This window comes from Gossypium arboreum, chromosome 1, assembly GCF_025698485.1.
Source record: "Gossypium arboreum isolate Shixiya-1 chromosome 1, ASM2569848v2, whole genome shotgun sequence".
Taxonomy (NCBI): Eukaryota; Viridiplantae; Streptophyta; class Magnoliopsida; order Malvales; family Malvaceae; genus Gossypium; species Gossypium arboreum.
The window spans coordinates 102,340,222-102,366,603 of NC_069070.1; the positions used below are offsets into that span (position 1 = coordinate 102,340,222).

At 36.2% G+C, this 26,382-nt stretch overlaps 2 protein-coding genes across 3 annotated transcripts; one reads left to right on the plus strand and one right to left on the minus strand.

Annotated features, from left to right (window-relative positions):
• Positions 1 to 224: 224 nt before the first annotated feature.
• On the plus strand, positions 225 to 9,944 carry LOC108483024 (uncharacterized). Its single transcript, XM_017786198.2, has 13 exons — positions 225 to 939; positions 1,783 to 2,881; positions 3,968 to 4,186; positions 4,272 to 4,492; positions 4,738 to 4,812; positions 5,195 to 5,266; positions 5,351 to 5,449; positions 6,847 to 6,918; positions 6,995 to 7,109; positions 8,015 to 8,083; positions 8,188 to 8,488; positions 8,577 to 8,658; positions 9,062 to 9,944. The coding sequence occupies exons 1-13, from the start codon at positions 805 to 807 to the stop codon at positions 9,587 to 9,589; spliced, it is 3,087 nt and encodes a 1,028-aa protein (XP_017641687.1). The 5' UTR covers positions 225 to 804; the 3' UTR covers positions 9,590 to 9,944.
• A 596-nt stretch (positions 9,945 to 10,540) lies between these two features.
• Positions 10,541 to 13,322, minus strand: LOC108480899 (uncharacterized). 2 transcript variants are annotated; one of them, XM_017784026.2, is made up of 6 exons: positions 13,051 to 13,322; positions 12,601 to 12,724; positions 11,709 to 11,846; positions 11,399 to 11,448; positions 11,024 to 11,111; positions 10,541 to 10,945 (listed from the first exon to the last, which is right to left on the minus strand). In XM_017784026.2, exons 1-6 carry the CDS (start codon positions 13,192 to 13,194, stop codon positions 10,845 to 10,847), a joined length of 645 nt encoding a protein of 214 aa, XP_017639515.1. In that variant the 5' UTR covers positions 13,195 to 13,322; the 3' UTR covers positions 10,541 to 10,844. The 2 variants fall into 2 exon arrangements, with proteins under 2 accessions (XP_017639515.1, XP_017639516.1); XM_017784027.2 differs by having other exon boundaries at positions 11,028 to 11,111; positions 13,051 to 13,321.
• Positions 13,323 to 26,382: the final 13,060 nt, after the last annotated feature.

Sequence of the window (26,382 nt, forward strand, 5' to 3'; positions counted from 1 at the left end):
AAAAAAGACTAATTACACAATGTGAAAATATTAAAGGGTTAAACTTTTTAGAATCAAGAATAATTTGACATAATGTATAAATGTTAAGTGCTAAATCAATTTTAAAAGCTGCTGCGTCATCTTTTAGTTAGCCATTTAACTGCTCGTGATAAAAAAAAAGAAAAAATTAAAAAATTAGGTGACCATCTTATAATTTTATTTAATTGGGTGGTAAAAAAGAAACTTAAAAAATAAACGTAGTGTCGTGGAGCAACGTGAAATAAAGGCCGCCGCTACCGGCTCCATTGCGATTCCAGATTTCATTTGTTTGCTAATAATGTGCTTAGACTTTGGGCTTTATCAGTGGAGGTAGATGGTAATGGACTCCAAGAAATATTGCAGTTGGGTTCCCATGCGACCAAGCCCACATCATAATTGACTCCGATTGTCTCTCCTGTTTCACCCAGTGCTTAGATTGAATCATTTAGGCAGTAGTCGTTTAAATCGCTTTTCTTCTCTCTCCACCTTCCTCTTTATTATTGCTATTCATTCTCCTCTCCTCGATCTCACCACCAAACACCCTAACTCCCATTCTATATCCACTCTCTCTGTTTTATCGCGTGTACTTTCTTTCCTTTTCTTTTATTGTTCAAATTGTATTTCCTATTTCGAGATTCAATTGGTTCGATTCTTTTTGTAACCTGTTGTATTTTCCCTGTACTTGAGTTTGTGATCTTGTTCTGGATTTTATTTTCCTAGCCTGATCTAGGAGAGCTATACAATTAGTTCAGAATTCGCTTCAATTCTTTGTTTGCGGGCGTTTATATGGCGGGGCAAACTCAGGATCAATTCGAAGTTTACTTCAAGAAAGCAGATTTAGATGGGGATGGCAGAATTAGTGGAGTTGAGGCTGTTTCTTTCTTTCAAGGATCCGGTTTGTCCAAACAAGTCCTCGCTCAGGTCCCTCTATTTCTCCCCTTACATTTCATTTCTTATCAGAATCGGGATCTCTAGGAACTCGCCTTTTCCGAATATAGGTTAGATTGTATTTAGTTGTAACCTGGAGAAATTTCTCAATAAAACCTAAAGACTTGGCTGCTGTTTTTCTTTTTCTACAATTATCACTCTCCTACTTCAGATTTCTCTTAACCAACTTGTGGTTTGCTTATGGGTTTTGTTCTTTGTACGTCAAGAATTTATCAAATACTTGAAAGGTTTCAATTGTCTACTTTTTCGAGGATGTTATTAATAAGCTTTCAGAGTGCTAAAATACTTGTCTTTTTGGCCGTAGTTTCACTTGGAAGTACAATATCATACATCTGCAATAGGAACTTATCTAGCTTTTTTTTTTTGTGATTTAAATGTTGAATCTTGCCTTTGTTAGCTGCTGAACCAGTGACTGTTGTTTTGTTCTAGATTTTATTAATGTACTGTCTGTTACTCTGACACATACGGGAGGCTACAAGTTGATGGGTTGTAGATCACTACATCTATAGTTCGATATAGTAAAAAAATCAAAGAATCATTTTAATTCTGATGAAATAATAGATGCAATGCCTTAAGCCTTGCGCTACTTTCTGTAGCATTTGGTGGTCTTTGGTGGATTTTCACGCAATGAATGGCATGGTTTAGGGATTGGAATTTTTTATTTCTGGATTTGAATTGGATTAGTACACGTGTAACTTGTTGTACATATCTTACAGCAATTCTTGCGGCCTATACGCTCTGTTTTTGTATAAACCTATTTGGCCAAGGAAGTTGATATTATGGGTCCATTCATATCAATTTATCCTATGACTGCAGATATGGGCATATGCTGACCAAAGTCATAGTGGTTTCCTGAGCAAGCAAGAGTTTTTTAATGCTCTCAAGCTTGTGACCGTAGCACAAAGGCGTGAATTAACACCAGACATTGTCAAGGCAGCATTATATGGCCCTGCTGCAGCAAAAATTCCAGCTCCGCAAATTAATTTTCCTGCCACAACACAGATGGGTGCAGCTGTGCCACCATCCTCTCCAAGTGTTGGGTTCAGAGGACCAGGAGTTCCAAATGCTGGTATGAGCCAGCAACATTTTCCATCTCAACAGAACCTCTCAATGAGACCCCAACAAACAATGCCTGCTGCTACTGCCCTGCACCCTTCTCAAGGTATTGCAGCTCCAGAGTTTTCTAGGGGAGGTAATATAGTTGGTCAACCTCAAGCTATGCCTGCTGGTTCTACTCCACTTTCACATCAATCCATGCCCACCGTTGCTACTGGTCCCAGTTTAACAAATCAAAATATGTCTAGCAATTGGCTTTCTGGAAGGCCTGGTGGAGCTTCAACTGGGCCACGAGGGGTCGCTCCATCAACAGCACCAAGGCCACAAGCTGCAGTTTCAATGTCTTCCCAGCCTACTGCTAATGATTCTAAAGCATTGGCTGTTTCTGGAAATGGGCTTGCTTCTGGCTCGGCATTTGGAAGTGATGCATTTTCTGCAACCTCGTTTACACCAAAACAAGAATTATCTACACAAACCTTTTCTCCCCACAGTGCACCCGCCTCACCAGGGATTACACCAGTTTCAAGTGGGGCCCAACCCTTAGTTAAGTCCAACTCTCTTGATTCATTGCAAAGTACGTTCTCTATGCATTCTGCTGGTAGTCAAAGTCAAAGGCCATACTCGTCTCCAATCCAAGGCCAACCAGTTTCTTCCCCAAGCTCCTCTTTTACACCATCAGGAATCTCTGCTGGAAATGTGAATGCTGCCCCAAATAGTTCCCAGCCTCCATGGCCAAAAATGAAACAATCTGATGTTCAGAAATATACAAAAGTGTTCATGGAAGTGGACACTGACAGAGACGGGAAAATAACTGGTGAGCAGGCAAGGAATCTATTTTTGAGTTGGAGGCTACCTAGAGGTATGATAATTTCTTATTCTGTTATTATCCAAATAAGTTTCTGAGATATGAACCTATGCATGACATAGATGGTTTATCTATTTAGTTTAACATGTATGGTGATTTCTTATGAATAAAAAAAATAGTGTTAGGAATTTCACCATTGTTGAGATGCTGAGAACATATAATTCGTTATTGTGCTCATGGTCTGATGTCTTTTATGTTTTCATTTTTCAAAATTTTATTTGTGAATATTATCATCATAATTTGGAATTATATCAATAAATGGTTTGTTTTTGAATATTCTGGTTTAAGATTTTATTCTTGTAGGGTCTAGGTAGTGAAAATATTTTTTTCTGCTAAGGTGGTAAACTGATGATGCCTATGTATTTTTAGATGGTATCATTCCATGAATCCTTCTTTCTACTAAAACGTTTTGCAGTGTTGTCAAGGCATGCGCCTAGGTGCGCCTGTGCGTTAGCATTATACAAAAAAAATGCCTCAGACCCTTCTAGGTGAGACCCATTTGATCAAGCACACACTTGGTGCACCTAAACACTTTTTTATAAGAAAATAAGCAAAAAGAAAGCCCACCTGATTGAATTTCTCTTTAATTTCTTTTTTTTTTCACTGTTTTCATTTGATATACCTTTAGTAGTAAGAAATGGATAATTTTGAGCTCTATACTTCTCAATATTTTAGTATTCAACGACAAACATTGACCATAAGGAAATCACGCATATTGACTGATAAAAAAAGTTGCATGTTTTGTAGGTAAACTAGACCACACTTTGAGTTTACAATATATATTAAGCTGTATATGTTATATATACACATGTAGACTTTGAAGAACGAATGCATATGCATATTGTGCTTTACTTCACTCAGGCTAATGCTTTTTTGCATCATCTGCCTGAGGCAATATAAGGTTCTGGCACCTAGAATGCACCTTTCACCCTTGACAACACTGATTTTTTGGCATACTTACTGAAGAAGTCCTATTAGTGCAGTGTTTCTTTGAAATATTTCCATGGTTGGTCCTGTTGGAGCAGAGACCTTTGTTACTTGGGTAAACATATTTAACATTGTCGCTTTTGTCTTTCACAGAGGTTTTGAAGCAGGTTTGGGACTTATCTGATCAGGATAGTGATAGTATGCTATCTTTGAGAGAGTTCTGCTTTGCTCTCTATTTGATGGAACGGTATAGGGAAGGCCGTCCTCTTCCACCTGCACTCCCTAGAAATGTTTTGTTTGATGAGACACTCTTGTCCATGACAGGCCAACCCAATGTTTCATATGGAAATGCAGCTTGGGGTCCCAATCCTGGTATTCGTTAGGATCGCTTCTAATTTATTTTCCTTCTCATTTTGTCATCCTAGATTTCTCTTAATAAAACAATTATTGCTGTTAGGTTTTGGACATCAGTCGGGGATGGCTGCTCAGACAATCACTCCGTCAGCTGGTGTAAAACCTCCAGTTCGCCCCAATGCTTCTGCTGATACTACTACAATGTCCAACCAACAAAAACCAAGAGAACCAGTGTTGGATGATTCCTTTGGAACCCAACCCAATAACAATGGACAAAATTTAGAGAATGGGGCAGCCGGAGATGTAATGGCTGATGGAAAAAAGGCATGGCATCTTCTAGATAAAGCTCAAATACTTTCTCTCTCTCTCTCTCTGGTACATACACACACATGTGGGTGCGTACCCACTTCACTTTTTCCTTCTCTATTCTTCCACAGGTTTGGTGAGAGTTTGAGGACTGCTTTTTTATCACTTCTGTAAAGAATTTTTTTTAACTAAGCTAGAGTTTCAGTGGTTTTATATTCCTTCCTGAATAACAATATGGAGCTTGTTTCTTTGAAATTTAGCAGGTTGATGGAACTGAAAAGGTGATTTTGGATTCCAGAGAGAAGCTTGAGTTCTACCGTGAGAAAATGCAGGAACTTGTGAGCATTTTCTGTTTCACTTTTTTTCGTATTTTCTGGAAATACAATGTGCTTGGAAAAAAAATCTCATTTTGATTAGAACTGTACTAAAGGATCTTATTCAATGATCAGGAACTAGAATGACTGACTATTAACAGTGCATGCATGATATGCTTGTTAGGTTGCTTCAGCATACTGAAACAATTCTCTCCCCCCCCGGGCCCCTTTTTTAACATTGCATTAATAATTCAACATTGTTCTCATTAAATGCAATGCCTGAATGCTGGTTAATTATTTTCCTAATTTAAGTAAGTGGTGAGTCAAATTGTATGGCATGCCTCGGGAAACTTGGAACTTCAAAATTCAACCATCATTATACGACTTTTGTCTTTCTTATTTTCAGGTCCTGTATAAAAGCAGATGTGATAATAGACTAAATGAAATCACAGAAAGGGCAATTGCAGATAAGTGTGAGGTACTACCAAAAATCTGTAAAAGTGTTTGTCTCATTTATTTGGACATAATGTCATTGATTTCTGACTGACTATTTGTACTGTAGGCTAAAATGTTGGCTAAGAAATATGAAGAGAAATACAAGCAAGTTGCAGAAATAGCTTCCAAATTAACAGTTGAAGAGGCAAAATTTCGTGAGATTCAGGTAGCCTTACTCTTCCCTTTATGCGTGAATGACCTTGAGTTGGTTTGGGCCAATGTTGTTAAGGGTGCTAGGCACACTTCAACCGCTAGGATCTCTATATAGCCTGAGATGCAAGGTGCAAAAAAGTGCTCACCTGAGTAAACCAAGGTGCTAGCATATAAATATATATATATATGTAAAATGTATCTAAAAACATATCTAACGAATACATATAATTAATAAGCATTTATTAATTAATTAGTAAAAGAAAGATGAATATTAATATAATTCAATTTATAAATTCAAAACATTGGTTAATAGTTTAAGTTTAATAATTTTAATGCATTGTAAAATACAACACCATAAGAATGGAATTGAATATCATCGTCAGAAACTAGCTCTAAATTTCCTTCATCTTCATCTTCTCTTGAAAAGTTTTAACTTTTAAGAAATCCTTTTAAACCGGACTGGTGGTTGAATCGGTCAGACCACTGGTTCTTCAGTCTAATCAGTTTGATTAAAAAATTATTAAAATTCATAAAATAATAAAAAATAAAAAATCTGGTTCAACCGCCTAGTTGAACTGGTTTTTTGCCCGGTTCAACCAGTCCGTAACAGTTCTGGGGTCAACCGGTTCAAAACCCCTCTCCGGACTGGTACCCCGGCCAGTTCCCGGTTTGGTTCAAACAACATTGCTTTTAAGAGTTAACTAGGTTTTTGTATAATAGAATTAGGCGAATAATTAATTTAAAAAAGTGATTTATTATATTTTTCTTTTAAAAGTTAAAAATAAAAATAAAAAATAAACAGGAGAATGGAATGTCTCTTCAGTGAAGTGTGCTTTTTTTGCGCCCGACTTTGCAAAAAAGGTGCCCGAAAAGCACATCAGGTGCTCACCTAATTGAAGTCGTCTCGCCTTGAAGTGCCTGAGGCGGTAATGGCCATTTGAGCTGCGCCTTAGTGTCTGGGCACTCGCCTTGACATTGCTTTGGGCTATTTGAGGTTTTTGACCCATGTAAACTGTTCTATTGGGTTAACATCACTTTGTTTTACAAGGAGGGGTTGTCACATAAATTTTCCTGATTGAAATATCTAGATGTTGACTTTTTCATCTTAATGCTCGAGTGTTTGTCGAGGCATCAACCTTTTTCCAGGATGAGAAGAGATGACTTGTTAACCTTTAAGCTTTATATAACATGTCCAAGTCTTTGTTCTCTTGTTTTCTTTTTCCTTTATTTTCATCCGAAAATTATATCTCTGTTTCAGTCCATTATTTCCTTCCATTGTTTCCTTAAGTTGACATATGGCTACAACCTTTTGCCTACTAGCTGTTGTTATCATGTAGTATATTGATCTTAAAATCCCTTACAGACCCCTTTTCTTTATTTCACCAACTTTTGTAATTGTCTTGTTTTTAGGGGAGGAAGACAGAGTTGCATCATGCTATTGTTAACATGGAACAGGGGGGCAGTGCAGATGGTATTCTTCAGGTAAATTTAAACTGATCAAGTAAGTCATGGAGATTGAGTAGAATTTTCTGACACTGAGGCATTGTGGCATATCTAGGTCCGTGCTGACCGCATACAGTCAGATCTTGAGGAGCTAATGAAGGCCCTGACTGAACGATGCAAGAAACATGGATATGATGTTAAGTCAGCTGCAGTAATTGAGCTTCCCACGGGTACCTTTTAGCTTTTATTAGAAAGAAAATTCTTCCTCACAACTTCCATTGAGTCAAGACCTGCACTGTAGTATGATGTTCTTATCATTGTGTTTGGTGTTATCCTTGCATTTTACTCTTTGATCTTGAAAGCCCTATTTGAGTTCAATGCTTCCTTTCAAAAGTTATTTAGCTTGGTAGAATCTGTGGAGGTACTATTTTATTTGAGCATGTTTTTATGATTGTATTTGTTGATCTATCTACTGTAATTTTCATGGTTATGTCAAGATATCATTTCATATTCCCTTAATTTCTATGTTTGTCTTTGGTCTCTGCTGACTGTACATGGTGACTCCCCCATGATCCTTACCCTCAATTTTTGCTTTTCCATTTTAAGCTGTTTGAGTCGTAAGTAAAATGTTTCCTTTGGAAAAGGTCAAATTATTTCACTCTTAAACTTTTCCAAAGCGACTTTCCTCATAAAGCGTTGACAGCAATAGGATCTATTAAACAAACAATTTAACACTGCTTTCCAATTCTTCTTTCCTTTTGACTTCTTAAAACACATGTTTAGTTGAAAAGTGGCAATAAAAACAGGCAGCAAATGGATGGGTTACCTCATTTATACCTTTTCAAAACTTCAGAGCTAAAGTTCTATACTTTGGCTGCTTGCAGTCATTTAGGATGCTAATGTCGGTTTAGATTCTCTTTTGGCATGGAACTGTAAAATTTTTGTTTTCATTTTTTTTATGATCTTTAAGATCCTCTTAGTCACTTTAATAGAAAGAAAGAGAATTCTGATGGATGTTAATTCTTATACCTATTATCTTTGTTTTGTATTTGGAATGACCCTTAGTTTTTCTTGAAGTAAATACAATTCCATTTACTAATTGTTTTGTCCTTTTCATATGCAATGCCTATTTAAGGTTGGCAACCAGGAGTTCCAGATGGAGCGGCACTCTGGGACGAAGAGTGGGATAAGTTTGAAGATGAAGGTCTTTCCTTCCTTTACTGTTTGAGAACTGCAAATAAAGTTTTGTGAAACTTGGTGGGGTTCTGTAACAATTTTATTCATCTGACTTTTCTTTTCAAACTTCAGGATTTGGCAATGAGCTCACTATTGATGTGGAAAAAGGGACTGTCTCTCAGAGAGGAAAAGCTTCTCCAGATGGTAGCTTGACCCCTGATTCCACTTCCTATGCTGATGAAAAAACTGCGAATCTCTTCAGTGCTGGTGAACGTGCCATCGAGAGCGAGTCTGTATATACACACAGTGAAGATGAATCTGCTAGAAGTCCTCGGGGTAGTCCTACTGATAGAAACTCTGTAGAAAGCCCATCTAAACCATTTTCTGATGACCCTTTTGGAAAGAGCACTGAAGCAGAGGCAGAAAGACAACAGTATGGATGAATAAACTTATCAACTATTGAGTTTGACATTTTTTTTTCTCATTTTTTCTTGTTAAATTCCTTCTCTTTTTCTGGACAGAAATTTTGATGAATCAGGATGGGGGACCTTTGATAATGATGATATGGACTCTGTGTGGGGTTTTAATTCTCTTAATACCAAGGTGACCCTGAACTTCTTGAAGCACATTTTTGTTTTTAGGTTACAAAGATGGTAGCTTCATCATTTGTGTAGAATTCCGACTTAAATGGTTTTTACCCTTCCTGTATGGTGGTGCTAGGGTAAAAGTAATTTGGGATACTTTGTTGGTTAGTCTAAACTTAATAGATGTCTTAACTCTTTATATTTTGTTAAGTTTTTTGTCAAGTTGCATGTAGGTCACATTGTGGAAACCTTATGTTCAGAGCTTTTAGTCACAAGGCATAAATCTGGCTGCTTTACCTAGCTTACCCACAATAAACTCTGATTCTTGTGTGTTCAAAATATTTTGATGTGCTTGTTATGATCCTTTCTTGGTCTGATGTATTGAAATATATTTAGTCTTGATCTTTAATGTCACATGGCAGGACTCGGACAAGGCCAGAGACTTTTTTGGATCAAGTGATTTTGATGTACACACAAGAACAGAATCCCCAAATGCAGAAAGCTTTTATGATAAGAAGAGCCCATTTACATTTGAAGACTCGGTTCCCAGTACTCCACTCTCCAAGTTTGGGAACTCGCCATCAAGGTTCAGTGAGGCATCAAGGGATCAGTTTGACAGTTTCTCAAGGTTTGATTCCTTCAGCATGCATGATGGTGGATTTTCACAGCAACCGGATAGGCTTACAAGATTCGACTCCATAAACAGTAGCAAGGATTTTGGCAGCGGGTTTTCAAGGTTTGACTCCATAAACAATAGCAAAGACTTTGGCAGTGGATTTTCCCCACAACCTGAGACACTCGCGAGGTTTGACTCCATAAGTAGCAGCAAAGACTTTGGCCATGGGTTCTCTTTTGACGACTCAGATCCATTTGGCTCCAGCGGTCCATTTAAAGTCTCATCAGATCAGCAGAGTCCGAAGAAAAGTTCCGATAATTGGCGTGCTTTCTAATTGGTAATCCAAAAGTTAAAATGATAAGAAAATGATAAGAAAAAAGATAAGTAATTTTCCCTCGGGCTCTTATACACCTTTTCCAGTTTTTGTTGAGGTTTTGTTTGGTTGCCTACCTTTTTACTATGTGCTGTTGTGTTTAATATTCTGCAGCATGGAATTGGATTGTTGTAAAGTTGTGCTGGATTTTCTGTTATATGGCGACATTTTTTTGAGGGGTGTTGGCATGCCAGAATAGTAATTGGAAAATAATAAACACACACACAAAAAAGTCTCCTTTTAAGTAGCTGATTATCATGGTAGGTTTGCTTTTGTAATCTGCGTGGTGATAATTTTATGTTCTGTTAGAAAATAATTTGATATGCTGCTGCTGGAAACTAACCTATTTATGGTTTAGAGTTTGAATGGAATAAAGCAGGCAGCGAATCTGCCGTGGAACTGGAGCTTTTCGGTGTTTCAATCATAGCGATGGCACAAGTTGTTGACTTGATGGGAATCCTTTTTACTCATAACCGGACTCCTCATTAATTTTACTGAGGGCGAAAACTTATTTATTGGTCATGCCCACAATTGCAGTCCCAATAATGCATTTTATGATGTGGCTTTAAAAAAAAATATATATATATATATTTTTTTCTTATTGCCATAGCTCTCGAACTTGGGATAATACATGATTAACCACGATTAAATTCACATCTTGTTGTCACACCAGAATAAGACTCAATAAGATATGATACTAGCATGCAGTGCTGTATATTTGCATTTTAAAAAATTCAATCAAATTACTTTAAAATTTAAATTAATGTATAAACATTAAATATTATCTCAAAATAAATAAATTATTTGTGCTAAAATATGGCATATAATAGATTCGAATATTTGTGAATTTGAATAACAAATATCAAAATTAGAATCCATTATTTGAATTTGAAAAAAAAATTAAATGACGTGTTAAAACAGAAAAATAGATTATGTTTATTAAACCCACTTACAATGAATAGTGTGCAGGCAAAACCCCTCCTGTTTTAGTTTATACAGTAACAATCTCCAAAATCTAAGATAAATTAACAAGCATAGAATTAAATCCTGTTATCAGCACATTCACCCTCCCAGAACTATACATACAACTCTTCTTTTTTCTTGAAATATTGGCAAGAATGTCTGAGTTGTTAAGTTTAGAAGAGTAAAAGAAATGTGGAGGGATAACATAAAGGGGAATAATAAACATTGTGGAGAGTTACCAGAATGAAAACAACTATTTTTCATCCTTTCTGCCTTCCAATTTCATGTTGACTTGATCAAAAGCGCATAGCATTTCCGAGCGCATGTTCGCTATCTCTACAAGTGTCTCTAGTGCTGCAATAATACAATTTGTCAGCTAAGTCTCATCTTGTACTGAAATATGTTCAAAAGCATTGACCTAAAAGTTCACACCTGCCTCAAATGATAGCTGTGCAGCTCGAAGCTTTGGAGAAACAAGAGTTCCAAACATTGACAGTGATTTAGATCTCTCCTTTTGAACCTAAACCGGAGACACAAAGTTTTCCAAAATGAGTCCATGTGATTGTTTCTATATTTGAATTTACTACTTGAAAACAATCAAATTCAACAGGAAAACCTATCATGTAAGCTTCCTTAACAAATATATCATAGAAAGAGGATTTTCTAGTTGGCCCTGGAAACTACTAAAACAGATACATCACAACTACTTTCAAATAACTAAAATAAGCATTCTGCGAAACTGAAACTGAAACCGAAAGCAAAACAACAACAAATATGGAGCAAGAGTGGTAGAAATAGAATACTTACTGGGTCATCAACTTCACGTGAAGCTTTATTGTCAGATGAGGTCTTCTCCTCTTAAAACAGACAGAAGGAAAATGTGAGAAAACATACCAAACCATTAAGGAGCAATTATGGTTTGCAATTGGAATTCTGTAATTCCTATCATTTGGTTTCAATTTAAAGATTACCTAAGAATGAACCTAACAACAATAGTTCCAAAACACTTTTTTCTTTTTTTGCAAATAGTTTCAGACTTTCAGCTGATTGTATGTCTTCGTGCTATAATTAACATCCAAAGAGAGTGTCTACTTCTATATAGAGGGCCAAAACATACCATAAAGCTCGGTACTGCCCCTGTGTCGCAGTTGTGGATGTAATTTGTCCTGGCTAGATTGTTTCTCCCCCAACAAGGAGTTCTCATTACTAGAAGATTCCCATTTGCATAATGTAAAGTGTGGTTTGCCCGAGTCAACTATTACAGATCATAAATCAAATAAAATTCCTTATAGCAAAAAGGTAAACGAACAGGTAAAACCCATAATCATATGTTTCAATATGAATGAGAATTCAATAACAGGGGGCTTTAGATCTAGCTGTCTAAAACAGTAAAACCTAATAGAGTAAAATCATTTTCATATTCATATACAAGTATCCACATGCAGGTGCCACCAGAACAATCACACCTAATGTTGTCAAGGGCATGAGGAGCACTCTAGGCACTAGAACCTTTACATTGGCTTAGGTTCAAGGCACTAAAAATGTATTGGCCTGAGTGAAGTAAAGTGTAATATGTATATGTGTGAGTTTTCTATGTACCAGGATGTACGTGTGTGTTTCTCTGTGTGTGTATAAAGCTTAAGAAATGACAAACTCTAAACTGTGGTCTAGTTAATCTACAAAACAAGAAAAATTTTTATTAGTCAACAAGCATGATTTCTATATGGTCCATGTCTATAGTTGAATACTCAAGTATTGAGAAATATAGAGTTTAATACTATCACTTTCTTACTTATAAAAAAGCGCATCTAGTGGCGCGCCAGGTCAAATGGGCCTTGTCAAAAAAGGCTTGATGTGCAAGGTGCAGGTGCCTTGACAATATTGACTACACCAAGTCCACTACTATAAGATAACCCTCTGCAGTCTAGTTTACAAAGTCTGCTTGAAGCACCATGCCGAACAATTTATACCAGAATCTGATTGCTTTTGTAGATAAAGCTGATAAATACCTTTTCCCTCATCTTGGGTTACAAGCAATGATGTAGCAGCAGGATGAGACGTATGGTCCAACAAGACAGTATTCACCCGTGAAGCACCCATGGAATGTCGAGCACTTGCCAGTTCCAGCCATCCCTGATTTTTGGTACTTATTAAAACCAAAACAAGAAAAAAATTGGGGAAAAACAAAAGCAGAAAAAAAGATCGAAGCTGGGTGACATAAACAGGGAACTACAAGTAGATAAAACAATCAGGATTCAAAGGGTGATGCCTGGATCAATGCATCTTCTTATTTCACTTGGTAATGAATTTAACCCTGAGTTACATGTTCATTGTCTAAAGCGTTTCTGATAACTGAAGAACTAATTATATCTAATCAAAGTTGAAATTTCATCATTTATCAATCGAATCAAATATATCGGAGAAAGGGGGAAAAAAAGAAAAGAAAAGATGTTTCTTACCCGGCGAAGTGTCGAAGATAAAGAATGAATAAGGGTCAAATAAGCGTCCATGGAGTCCATAAATTGTAAAACATTTGCATTCTCTTCTACTTCTTTGTCAGTTTGCCCATTTTCCAAACTTGGGGTTTCATGATCTACTACCATCTTCCTAAACCCAAAAATACCACCTTCTTCTCCTTACAGTCCCAACTCCCAATCCCAGTATGACTGAGATTGAGTTGCACAACTCGCAACTTAAAACATTCAGGGCATTATGGATTACATCAATTATAGGATCCTTTAGGCCTATAGATTAGAAAACTCATAGGTAAAGGCCCACGAACACATGTAGAAACACATTGAGCCAGGCCATCTGGAGTTCAAGCCCAATATCCTTGGGACGATGAACAATATTGACTGAGTACACAACCAAATAGTCGAATATGAGAGAGTGATTACTATCCCATCAATCAGGATGATGAATTTGATTGTTATGTACTCTTAATTTATTGACTTTTGTTATGAAAAGTGAAGCTGCAGCTTTGATTGCGAGTATTATTTAGTTAATGAATGGGGCTCATTATGAGGAACTGACAATCAATTATCTACAGACCAAGTATGTATCTTTTACACGGTTTGTCTTCCTTTTCTTAGTCATATAATCCGATATGAATATGATGCTTCGTGAACCAAAATCGTATGACACTAAAATTTTGGACTTGCGCTGAACAATACTGTTGTATTATTATCAGCACCTTGCCAGAATGGTTTCACCATCCTCACCCCCATATAGTCTTAACTTAGTTGGTGATGATTTTGCTTACACACATCACTCCATCAGACATGGCCATTGTAAATGTATACGTGCTTGACACATGGTATAGCTCTAATTTACCTCGCCAAGGGCAAGTGTTGATTCCCTCCTTTGCATAGTCTAGCTTGATCCATGTCAATCACATCGTCCCCCATCTAAAAAGCTATCATGTTCTCTATGTGATCATCTACAATAAGGTTAGCATAGACACGTGCGAAAACCTAGTGCCAAGGGATGGTCATCCTCACCTATAAATACCCATCCTTGGCCTTAAGAGTTCTCCTTCTCCTATTTCTTCTTTTTCTTCCTCTTCAACCTTCCTCTTCCATGCCATATACTTCTTCCTTTTTCTCCTCCGATGACTCTTAACACCTCACCATCATGTAAATTATCATCTCCCCCTTTCTACATTTTTTAATCCTCAACAATTGGTGTAATCAGCAGTGATAACATGACTTGTCTTGAGGAGGCCATCACCGAAAATCCCACTTTAACCACTAGTCTCATCACCCAGCACGTTGACTAAACAAGCTATCCTCAACTAGCACGTCCTTACAACCCCTATAGTGACACTTGAAAACTGGTATAATCAACAACATAGGTATAATACCACATTCCTCCTCCCTCCACCCAACATATGCCTAATACTAACATTTGATGAGCAAACAATCCAAAATCCTAACCCTAACCCTAATTCATTCTCCCAGCAATTTCTAGAACTAAAAAAACACATAAAGGCCCTAAGAAACCAAACGACAATGAATTATCTACCTAGAACAACAACTTCGTCAAATTGAGGTAATAAGAAAGTTAAGAGTAGAACAACCCCTGTTTAGTTTCAAAGGCATAATGATTATGTTGTTTCTTCCCTTAATGCTCAAGTTCACGATGCACACACCTAGAGTACTAACCAAGATCGGTCTTTCTTTAGGAGCAACAACCTAGCATGACAAAATGGACGTGCTGAGGCAAGACATTCAGGCTCTAAGGCTTGATATTGAAGACATGGATTGCATATCATGATCCAATATCCCCCTCATACTTGAGGTAGTAGTTGTCAATTTGCCACAGAGTTTCGAATTCACTAAAGAAATCTATGAAGGTGACAAGAACCCAACCACTTAATGCAATACAATGACTACATTAATGTTTTGGGAGCTTTTGATACTCTTAAATGTAAAGTCTTTACCATCACCATAAGAATAAATGATCTGCCATAATTTGATACATCAAATTAGACTCTCTAATACACTCTAGAAGCTTATTCTCAAGAAAATTAAGTGTCCTTTCTATGCTTTTGTTGAATTTTAGCTTTCACCATTAATAAATGTTTTTGGATGAGTTTTGCCCCTTTTAAGAACCAAATTGGCAACATGGTGCCATGGGGGACCTAATGAGGTTTTTGAGTTGGTGTAGGAAGATGACAAGGGCCCAACCTCGAGGAAAACATTATTCAGAGTAGGTGTCGCAACACTGATGATTTGATGCTACAACACCGAACCCTTTCAGCTTAAGGATGTAAAGCTTCAACGCGAAATCAACATAAAGCCTACCGTCAAGAGAGTCGCAACATCGAAGGTAGGATGTCACGACACCAAGCCAATGTCGTGATATTGAGCTTCCGAAGTCGTGATATCCCTGAGGTGTTGAAATGAAGGAATTGGTGCCAATACTAGTGATGTCGCAACACCACGGGTAGGATGTTACAACACTGAGGCCCCCCACAACAATGAGTTCACTACTGTCTAAGGTACCGCGACACTGAAGCCTGGGTGTCGAGACAACACTGCCTGGCAGAGAGAAAATAGCTACAGGGGTAGTTTTTTGTCCGACATCAACCCAAGCTAAAACATAACTTTAGGGGCATTTTTGTCTAAAAATTGGAGTTGTATTAAGTTGTTAAAAGGTACTTTTGGCTAATAACTTTAAATGAGCCACCTTTTATTTTATCTTTTAAGTTCAGTAGTTACTTCTTCTTCATTTTTTAGTGTTTTAGTTCATAGCTTTTTTGATTTTAGTTGGTAGTTTAGTTAGTTTTTATTGTAGCTCTAGTATTAATTGCACTTTGGTACTTTAACTTTGCTTTGTATTTTCATTTTCATCCAAGTCCTTCAAGATATTTTAGTTTATTTTCTTTCCAAAGTCTAAAAATATGAACTTTATTTGTATTTGTTACATTCATTATTGCTGTCACCATATTCTTCAAGCATCCATCAAGAAATTTCTAAGCTTTTCTTAACCTTACTCTTATGCTTATTTTTATGTATGATTTGAGTATGTGTTGGATGACTGTATGCATGGAAATGATGATTGGTAATTAAATTTATGGTGGTTGGTTAATAGAAGTGTTGTTTGGTTAGTTTTTGAGTATATAAACTAAATCATAAAAACTAGATTAAATAGAAAAGACTTCAAAACTTAGAATTGATGCCTCTAGCTGAACATTTAGATAGGTGGGATCGAGAAGAGATCCTATTGAACACCAATTTGATTATCTTGAGTTAGTTTAGTGAAGTTGAAAGATAAATCAAACTAAATTGTCTAATTGGGTAAAGTGGGTGACTGAGAGGTAAAATTGAGCCAATTAGAAGTTTAAGCCTTTTAGATCCTTAACCCAAAGACTAATCAGCAACATGGAAGTCAACCAACTGCTTGTGTGTATTGAATCGTTAATTGCATATTTTTTATTTTTTTACAATTTGGTCCTTCTTAGCGTTAGGTAGTCGATTAGTGTAATTTACCCTGGATTATGAATAGTCGTAGTATAGTACCTAGCGAGTGGTTATCTAGACTTTCTATTTGCATGCTTGTTACCTAGGAATCACTTTGCCCTCGAACTCTCTTGGGTACGATCCTTGGAATACTCAAGTGTTCCATTGTAACACTATAAATATTACAATTCAACTTATCACACTTGTAGTATACTGCTAGATATTTAGAGACAATTGTGTTGATTCATAGCCCTAGTGCAAGTATACTAAGGCACGATCAATAAACATGAAGAATTGGTATTTATCTCTCCTAAAAAGCTTTATTCGTGGCTTTGAGCAACTATTTCACCTATTTTTATGTCGCTTTTTGCTCATATAAGATTATTTTGAAAATGTCCACTAGCCTTCTAGCTATTAGACAGAAACTTGGGGAGCCACTACAAGATTACATCAAACGCTTTCACTTCATGACAATGAACATCAAGGATTTGACATTAGTGGGTCATGGATGACTTTATAGAAAGATTGAATCAAAAGCATTTAAAATACACCTTCACGGAGAATAAGCCTCAACACCTTACCAATTTGTATGAAAAGCCTACAAATATGCAGAAATAAAGGAAATGAATTTTTCCAACATTGAATTTGATTTTGGATATAATGCCTCATATTATCAAAGATCATATTGCCCCTCTTACAGACGACTTTTTAACAAGGAACAACACATAACACATATTATCTTATGGGTAAACTCGGAAAGGGCAGTGCCATTCTCATTCCCCAAATTCACCAAAGAAGGTTTTATCTTTGAATCTTATAAAAAGAGAAGTTGACAGGGTCTACATAAAAAATTTACATGTTATAGTCCCTAAATTCCATCATGTTAGAATTAAGTGACCCAAATTCTTATTTAAATAAAATACGATGGAAAATAAAATAAAAGTAAAATCCATATAGAACTAGACTTCTTTTATTTTATTTTAGAATAAGGTTTTAAACCTTATTAAACTCCATCTATTTTATATTGATTAGGATAAGGTGTTTCAATCCTACTAGAATATGGCTTTGCAAGCCTATAAATAGACATAGTCTATTCCTCTTGTATTTGAGTAAAAATTTTTGACATAGTGAATTTTCTTCTCCTCTCCTCGTGGTTTTTTTCCGAAAGGGTTTCACGTAAAATTTATGTGTTCTTTATTTTATTTATTTTATTCTATTTTATTTTTCACAAATAGGTATCGAGCTTAGGGTTATTCATCTCGATCACGGTAATGGCGTCTTTGAAGTATGAAATTCATTGTTGGATCGCAACACGCATTTGCGTTGTGGCAAATTAGGATGCAAGCGCTTCTTGCGCAGATGGATCTAGAGGATGCCCCGCTAGGATAGATAAGATGCCTTCGACATTAATAGATGAAGAAGAAGCGTAAGGATCGAAAGGCATTAACACAATTACATCGCATTTGTCCAACGAAATTTTGCAGGATGTGATGAAAGAGAAAAGCGCCATTGCATTATGGAAGAGGCTAGAACAAATATGTATGTCGAAAACTCTAACAAGCAAGTTGCATATGAAGCGGCGTCTTTATGCTCATCGTTTGGAGGAAGGTGCGTCAGACACGAACACTTAACAAAGTGTTTAAAGAAATTCTCTCAAACTTGGAGGCCATGGAGGTTCGATATGATAAGGAAGATCTAGGGTTGATTCTACTTTGTTCGTTGCCCCGTCTTATTCAACCTTTAGAGACACGATTTTATATAGCATGAGTCTCTCACAGTTGATGAGGTTTATGATTCTTTAACCTCGTATGATAAGATGAAGCATCTTGTGGTTAAACCCAACTCTCGGGAGAGGGTCTCATTGTTCGTGGGAGACAAGACCGGAATGTTGATGATGATCGTGGTAGAACACAGAACGGAATCCTCGTGGTAAATCTAAGGGTAGATCGAAATCTTCAAGCAGAGGTAAAACTTGCAACTTCGCAAGAAGAAAGGGCATATTAAATCTGAGTGCTATAAGCTACAAAATAAGATTAAAAGGAGGTGCGAATCAAAAGGAAAAACAACCGGAAAATTCGGTGAAGTGATGTTGTAGAAGACTACAATGATGGTGAACTTCTAGTTGCTTCATCAATGATTCTAAAGTGCGCGAGTGGATACTTGATTCAGTCTGCACCTTCCACATGAGTCCCAATCGGGATTGGTTTACAACTTATGAAACGAGATCTCAAGGTGTTGTTTTGATGGGAAATAATACTTCATGTAAAATCGCGGTGTTGGAACAATTAAAGTTAAGATGTTTGATGGAGTTGTCGAACACTTAGTGACGTGCGGCATGTTCCGAATTGAAAAGAAATTTAATTTCGTTGAGTACTCTTGATTCAAAAGTGCAGATACACGGTGAAAGTGGGGTTTTAAAGATTTCAAAGGGTCCTTGTTGTGATGAAAGGGCAAAGAAAGATTGCCAAGTTATATGTTTTCTGAGGTTCTATATTATTGGTGATGCAATTGTCGCTTCCTCTTCCTTGTCGATGATGATATTACTAAACTTTGGCATATGCGCCTAGGGCATATGAGTGAGAATGGCATGGCGAATTAAGCAAAGAGGACTTCTTAATGGGCAAGGAATTTGCAAACCTGAATTTCGTGAGCACTTGTGTTTTGAGAAGCAAAGAGAGTTTGATTCACTAGAGGAATCCATAACACGAAGGAAACGTTGGAGTATATCCATTACGATCTGTGGGGCCGTCTAGAGTGCCTTGAGAGGTGGAGCTAATTATATGCTAACCTTTATTGATGATTTTTCCGAAAAGTTTGGGCGTTCTTCCGAAGCGAAAGCGATGTGTTTTCCACATTTAAGTCTTGGAAAATTATGATTGAAAAACAGACGGGAAAACAGATAAAATACCTCCGTACAGACAATGGCTTAGAGTTCTGTTCTGATGAGTTTAATAGATTGTGCAAGTCAGAAGGGATCATGAGACACTTGACAGTTCATCATACTCCACAAGAAAAGCGGCATTGCGAAGCGAATGAACAGAAGCGATCATGGAGAAGGTTCGATGTATGTTGTCAAATTCCAACTTACAAGTCATTTTGGGCGTACGACTCTCTTGCATGTTTTTGATCAACCGATCTCCATCCGTTGCCATTGAGAAAAAGACTCCACAAGAGGTATGGTCTGGTAATCCTGCTAATTATTCTGATTTAAAGATTTTTGGGTGTCCTGCGTATGCTCATGTTGATAATGGAAAATTGGAACCGAGATCCATTAAATGCGTTTTCTTGGTTATAAAGTGGTGTAAAAGGCTATAAGTTATGGTGTCTGAAAATAGAAAAGTTGTGATTAGCAGAGATGTTGTTTTTGATGAAACCGCTATGCTACCTAACTTATCTCTTAAAGACTCTTCCAATAAAGAAAACCAAAAGTAGGTGGAGCATCGATTAATCTGTAATCAACTCCTCAAGACAAGTACAAAAATTGAGAATAGAGTTGCTTCTTCACCGCAATACTCTATCGCCAAAAAAGGACAAGAAGAGAAATTAAACCTCCAAAGAAGTATGCCGAGGTTGATCTAGTTGCTTATGCTTTAAATGTGGCTGAAGATATAGATGCGAATCAAGAGCCATTTAATTATTCGAGGCGATTAGGTGAAGACTCGAAAAGTGGATGTTTGCTATGCAAGAGGAGATGGAATCACTCCACAAAAAGCGAACATGGGATCTTGTAAAACTTCCTAAAGGAAAAAAAGGCATTTCGTTGTAAATGGGTGTTTAAAAAGAAAGAAGGGACTCAGGAGTTGAAGAACCCGGATATAAAGCAAGGCTTGTTGCAAAGGGTTACTGATCAAATTCGAGTGGACTTCACAGATGTGTTCTCTCCGGTTGTTAAGCATAGTTCGATTCGAGCTTTGCTTGGTATTGTTGCCATGCATGATTTGGAGCTTGAGCGGTTAGATGTAAAACCGCATTTTGCATGGAGAACTTGAGGAAGATATTTACATGCAACAACCAGAGGGTTTTATAGTCTCAGAAAAAGAGGACTATGTTTGCTTGCTGAAAAAGTCCCTTTACGGTTTGAAACAGTCACCAAGACAGTGGTACAAGAGGTTTGATTCCTTTATGACTTCTCATGATTTCAAAAGAAGTAGTTTTGACAGTTGTGTCTACTTTAAGAAAAACAGTGATGGTTCTTTTGTGTATCTACTTCTTTATGTTGATGACATGTTGATAGCAGCAAAAGATAAAGAGAGATAAGAAAGGTTAAAGCCCAACTAAGTGAAGAATTTGAGATGAAAGATTTAGGACCATAAAGAAGATACTTGGTATGGAGATTCTCGAGATAGAAAAGCAAGTAAATTGTACCTAAGTCGGAAGGGTACATTGAGAAAGTTCTTTGCGAGTTCAATATGCGAGTGCTAAGCTCGTTAGTACTCCTTTAGCGACCATTTCGGACTTTCATCGACCTTATCTCCTCAATCGATAATGAGATTGAGTACATGTCACATGTTCCATACTCTAGTGCAAGAGGATCTCTCATGTATGCTATGGTTTGTTCACGCCCGATTTATCATATGCGGTCGGTCGGTTAGCGAGATACATGGCGAATCTGGTAAAGAACACGGAAAGCGATTCGATGGATTTTAAGATACTTACGAGGCACTACTAATGTTTGCTTACAGTTTGGAAGAACTAAAGATGGAGTTATAGGGTATGTTGATGCTGATTTTGCTGGAGACCTTGATAGAAGAAGATCTCTCACGAGTTACGTCTTTACAATCGGAGGTTGTGCAATTAGTTGGAAAGCCACTTTGCAAACTACGATCGCTTTGTCTACCAACGAAGTGAGTACATGGCGATTCATGAGGCTTGTAAAGAAGCTATTTGGTTGAAGGACTATTTAGTGAACTCAATGAAGACCTTCAAATCAGCACAAGATTTTGTGACGATGAGTGCCATCTTTCTTACAAAAGATCAAATGTTTCATGAGAGAACAAAACACATTGATATTCGGTATCATTTTGTTCGTGATATTATTGCTCGTGGTGATATTGTTGTGAGCAAAATTAGCACTCATGAAAATCCTGCAGATATGATGACTAAGTCACTTCCTATAACCAAGTTTGAGCATTGCTTAGACTTGGTTGGTGTTCATTGTTGAAGTTAAACCCTTAAGGGGTTCTTTGGAAGAGGTGAAGAACTTGTTTATTGAAAGTTCGCGATGAAGAACTTGTTCATTGAGAATTTGTGTCAAGGTGGAGATTGTTAGAATTAAGTGACCCAAATTCTTATTTAAATAAAATACGATGGAAAATAAAATAAAAGTAAAATCCATATAGAACTAGACTTCTTTTATTTTATTTTAGAATAAGGTTTTAAACCTTATTAAACTCCATCTATTTTATATTGATTAGGATAAGGTGTTTCAATCCTACTAGAATATGGCTTTGCAAGCCTATAAATAGACATAGTCTATTCCTCTTGTATTTGAGTAAAAATTTTTCGACATAGTGAATTTTCTTCTCCTCTGCCCGTGGTTTTTTTTCCGAAAGGGCTTCCACGTAAAATTTATGTGTTCTTTATTTTTATTTATTTTATTCTATTTTATTTTTCACACATCACAAGCATATATATTAAGTCAAGTTCAGGATTAGACCTCATTTAATAAGTCCTAATTGATATCATGGTTGATCCACGTAAATGTGTCAGTTTCATAGTGATATGGCGCATAAGATTAAATATTACACCTCACTAAAGGACACTATAAAAGAGGAAGTTAGGTTAGGATGGCTTAAATAGTTTATGGCTCGATATCCTCGCCATAGGCAAGATTCTGAGTAAGATTCATGCTTGTGTAAGTAAGATAAAGGTAAAAGGAAACAACTAATGAGAGGGGGTAATATATATGATAGTATAAACTTATGAGGAACGACTATCTCTAACATCAAGATAAAAGTTTATTTGAGGAGTATCATATTAATAAACTCGATAATGAATAGATCTCATTAGATTGACATATGTTAGGTTTGCTTTACCCAAGAAAACAAAAATTTAGCCTTTGGAAAAGAAGGAAATGATCTAATGGTAGTTACGATGATCATCACTGGATTTAAGGAAAATAAAATATTGATTGGCAACAAAAGTGCAATTAAAGTCCTACATCAGTAGGCTTTCAAGTAAATGGGCCTTGAAAAAAGTATGTTAAATAAGGTGAACTTGATTTATGGGTTTGTGAACTAACCCATCAATGTCATAGGACCCATTAATGACCCAAATGTCAGGTCTAGTGCCCTAAGTGTAGTATTTTCGTTTATGTACACTTGTAATTTTTTCGAACAGATTAGTTAATAAAATTATTCATGAATTATATTAATACGATTTGTATATCTTCCTCATGTGGTTTTTGCATGTAAAGAAAAATAGAAGCAAATATTGGCTTATTGGTTGTCTAATGTTTAAATTAATACTAAGCGGTATTACGTGGTCAGATTGTAATATGGAAAGAAAGCTTAATTAGTAGGCGAACCTAAACATATCCTTAGTTTAATAGGTAATAAGCAAACCAATTGAAAGACTAATACAAAATTTATCAAGTCCAATTAGGGAGATGCCTTGTCTTGGGTATCGGAGCGGATGACTCCTAAAAGATAGAGATATAGATGTGACTGACTGGTCTGATAGTACATCAGACTAGACCTAAGAAGAACAGATCCTGAATCCATTTATAGATTCATTCACTTGTGACATTTATAATGTGACATACCTAAATCTTAAGTGGATACTGTATGCGTGACTCGTATACTTTTATTTAAGTAAAAGTCTGAGTTTAAATAAATAAGGAACTGAAAGCTAGTGTATTGGGTATACGGCTTCTACAGTGTAGCATCCCAAATGCTCAACTGATCGACTAGCCAAACGAAAATGTTACAATCATACTAATTTCTTGTTTGGGACATTAACATGTGAATTAATGATGATTCATAATAACAACTTCATTAAATTGTAGCAATCAACCTACGTTGGAATAATTACCATGTTGTTCAAACTCAGTTACAAGAATTCCTAATCTTGAGGCTTAGCCTACAGGTCACCCCCACTATATGCATGATACAATTAAGAAGAAAAAACTCATATAGGCTCGATAGATTCTGGCTTAGTCCCTCTTTAGCGTATCGTATAGCCCATTATACCTAAAAAACATAACAAGAAGCTAGGTAAATTCTAATGAACTTAGTGAATTATTAATATAACATACCAAATCATGATATTATTATATGATATGACTTCAATGGCCTAGGCTCATGCTTGACATCACTTGCACGAGGGCAGATCACACGTATTCATGGTGCACTCTTAACATCATTCGCATTGGCACAACTTGTAAATTGGCACATTTTATACATTGAAACGATTATCCATTTTCATCGTCTATGCATTAGTTTATCTTGAAGGATGGTTTCACTTACACATTTGCCTTGATTTCATACAAGACATCTCGTTAGTAATTTTGGTAGTCAATCATGTATGGAATATCTTTGCAGATAATATTGTTGCAGACTAACATTCAGCGGTTGGTCTCTAAAGACTAATGCATGAAATTTCACACTTGGAGGACTTTTATGTGTGGACTCCCACACGATGAATTATACACGTGGATTCAAACTTGGTAGGTGTGATATCAAGAATTACGGCCTAATCGGAATAATGGTTTCGAGACCAAAAATCTGAGATAGAAATAATTATTTGATTATTATTTTGAGGTCTATGATATGATTGCATGATTGTGTGAAACTTTCGTGAAGAAATTCTATGCATAAAGTGCTTAATTTGAAATTTGGGACTAAATTGAATAAGTTGCAAAACTTGCATTCTAGAAGTTTCTAGTATGAAATTGCTTTGAAATATTAATTAGGAGGTCTTAAATAGAAATTTGACCAATTTCTAAGTTTATGGACAAAAATTGGACATGGATGGAATTTTTGAAAGTTTAGTAAGGAAGGGCATTTTGGTCATTTGGATATTAAATGAAATAAAATGGGAAAAATAACAAAAAAGTGATCATCTTCTCCATAAGTTGCTTCTGAATTTTTCTCTCCGCCATAGCTAGGGTTTCAACACTTTTAAGCCTTGATTGTAAGTGATTTCTATGCCCGTTTTTAATGTTCTTTACATTTTTGAAATCATTGTAGCTCGGTTTACCTATTTCTACCAATATTTTGAGCTAGGGTTTATATTTAAAAATTTACCCATGAATGATATGCATGAATTTTGATGTTTTATGGTAGAATATGAAGCTTGAGATTGTGTTAAACAACTTTTGCTAAGTGATTTTACGTAAAATGACTAAAATGACATAATCAGAAAATACCTAATGTTCATAAATACATGTTAGAGTGAGAATTGGATATTGCTATAGAAGGGAAAAATGATCAGCATGTCACAAAACATAAGAAAATAGGGTGAAGTTTAATTTACGAGATTCGGGGCAAAAGTGTAAATATGTGAAAGTTTAGGGGCAAAATTGTAATTTTTCAAAAATATATTTTGGGTTGATTTGAATAATATGAGTCCTAATTAGGCTATATTTGAAATGATAGAGCAAGGAAAATCGAAATTCGGGCTAAAATCGACAAAATACCAAGTTGTGGATAAAATGGTAAAAATGACCATTTTCGCATACGAGGTAAGTTCATGTGTAAATGTAGTAACATAATTGCCATTTTAAGTAATTTAATGTTATTTATATGATATGATGATTAATATCATGAAATATTATGCTTTGTGGTTATTATTGAGTAATATGCAAATTATGTGTGCTACTTGTTAAATATGAATTGCTACTGAGTATCGGTTTTGACATTCCGTGGAAGAGGGAAAAGAAGTGTACTCGAGGAAAAAGCCCGTTTGAACCTTGGGAACAGATTAGGATACAAGTGACATGTCACTAGGATATTTGAGTTTCGAACTCGTTGAGTTGAGTGCGAGTTCGTGAGATGTAACCAGGCATTCGAGCTCGTTGAGTTGAGTCTGAGTTCCCTTATGGATGCGAACGCCCGAGATTGTTGAGTTGATTCTGAGTTCGTTTATGGGTGGGTTACATGGTAGCTTGGCTACATAGATTTCAAAAGCTATTGAGCTTGTTCAGTTATGAGTATAGCACTTACGTGCACACTATCCGCGTATCTGAAATTATATTCCGATGTGTTCAACGAGAGAATCCTAAGAGAATATGGAGAATACTTAAAACGAAAGTGATTCGATTATGAATGTGTTGAATAAGTGAAAATGGACAGGTATGAGTTTAATCCTTGGTTGAGAACTTGGTACGACAAAATTGTGGTAAGATAGTAAATATTCTTCTGATATGAGTGTCTTAATGATGTTTATGTTTGATTGCATGATCATGTTACTTATTATTTGCATGTGAACTTACTAAGTATTTATGCTTACTCCTTCCCTTCCATTCATTGTAGTTTTGACAAGCCGGCTTGGAGATCAAGACGGTCGGAGGCACGCTCACACTATTAACAGACCATCTCGGTATAGTGGCTTGCATATTTTGGGAATATGGCATGTATAGCATTATAATCCTTTTGTGTATATAATCTTATGATATGGTGAATGAGTGATGTGGAAATGCTTGTTGATGATTAGCTATTGGAATGGCTAATCAAAATTTATATTTAGTGTTATGTATGCTTAATGTATTACCTACTCCATAGAAAACCATAAAATGGTGATGTCAAAATCATTTTTAAATCGAATTTTAGGAAAATGGGAATCGACTTTAAAAAACGAAAATGGGAGTCGCCACCAATCTTTTTAGGT

Excerpts from the sequence above, each read along its gene's own strand:
- LOC108483024 (XM_017786198.2), top strand. The coding sequence starts at position 805 with ATGGCGGGGCAAACTCAGGATCAATTCGAAGTTTACTTCAAGAAAGCA. Across the intron at positions 4,187-4,271 it reads AGCTTGGGGTCCCAATCCTG|GTTTTGGACATCAGTCGGGG; the intron begins GTATTCGTTAGG and ends TATTGCTGTTAG. Across the intron at positions 8,084-8,187 it reads GGATAAGTTTGAAGATGAAG|GATTTGGCAATGAGCTCACT; the intron begins GTCTTTCCTTCC and ends TTCAAACTTCAG.
- LOC108480899 (XM_017784026.2), bottom strand. The coding sequence starts at position 13,194 with ATGGTAGTAGATCATGAAACCCCAAGTTTGGAAAATGGGCAAACTGAC. Across the intron at positions 11,847-12,600 it reads AACCCAAGATGAGGGAAAAG|TTGACTCGGGCAAACCACAC; the intron begins GTATTTATCAGC and ends GATCTGTAATAG. Across the intron at positions 11,112-11,398 it reads CACGTGAAGTTGATGACCCA|GTTCAAAAGGAGAGATCTAA; the intron begins GTAAGTATTCTA and ends TCTCCGGTTTAG.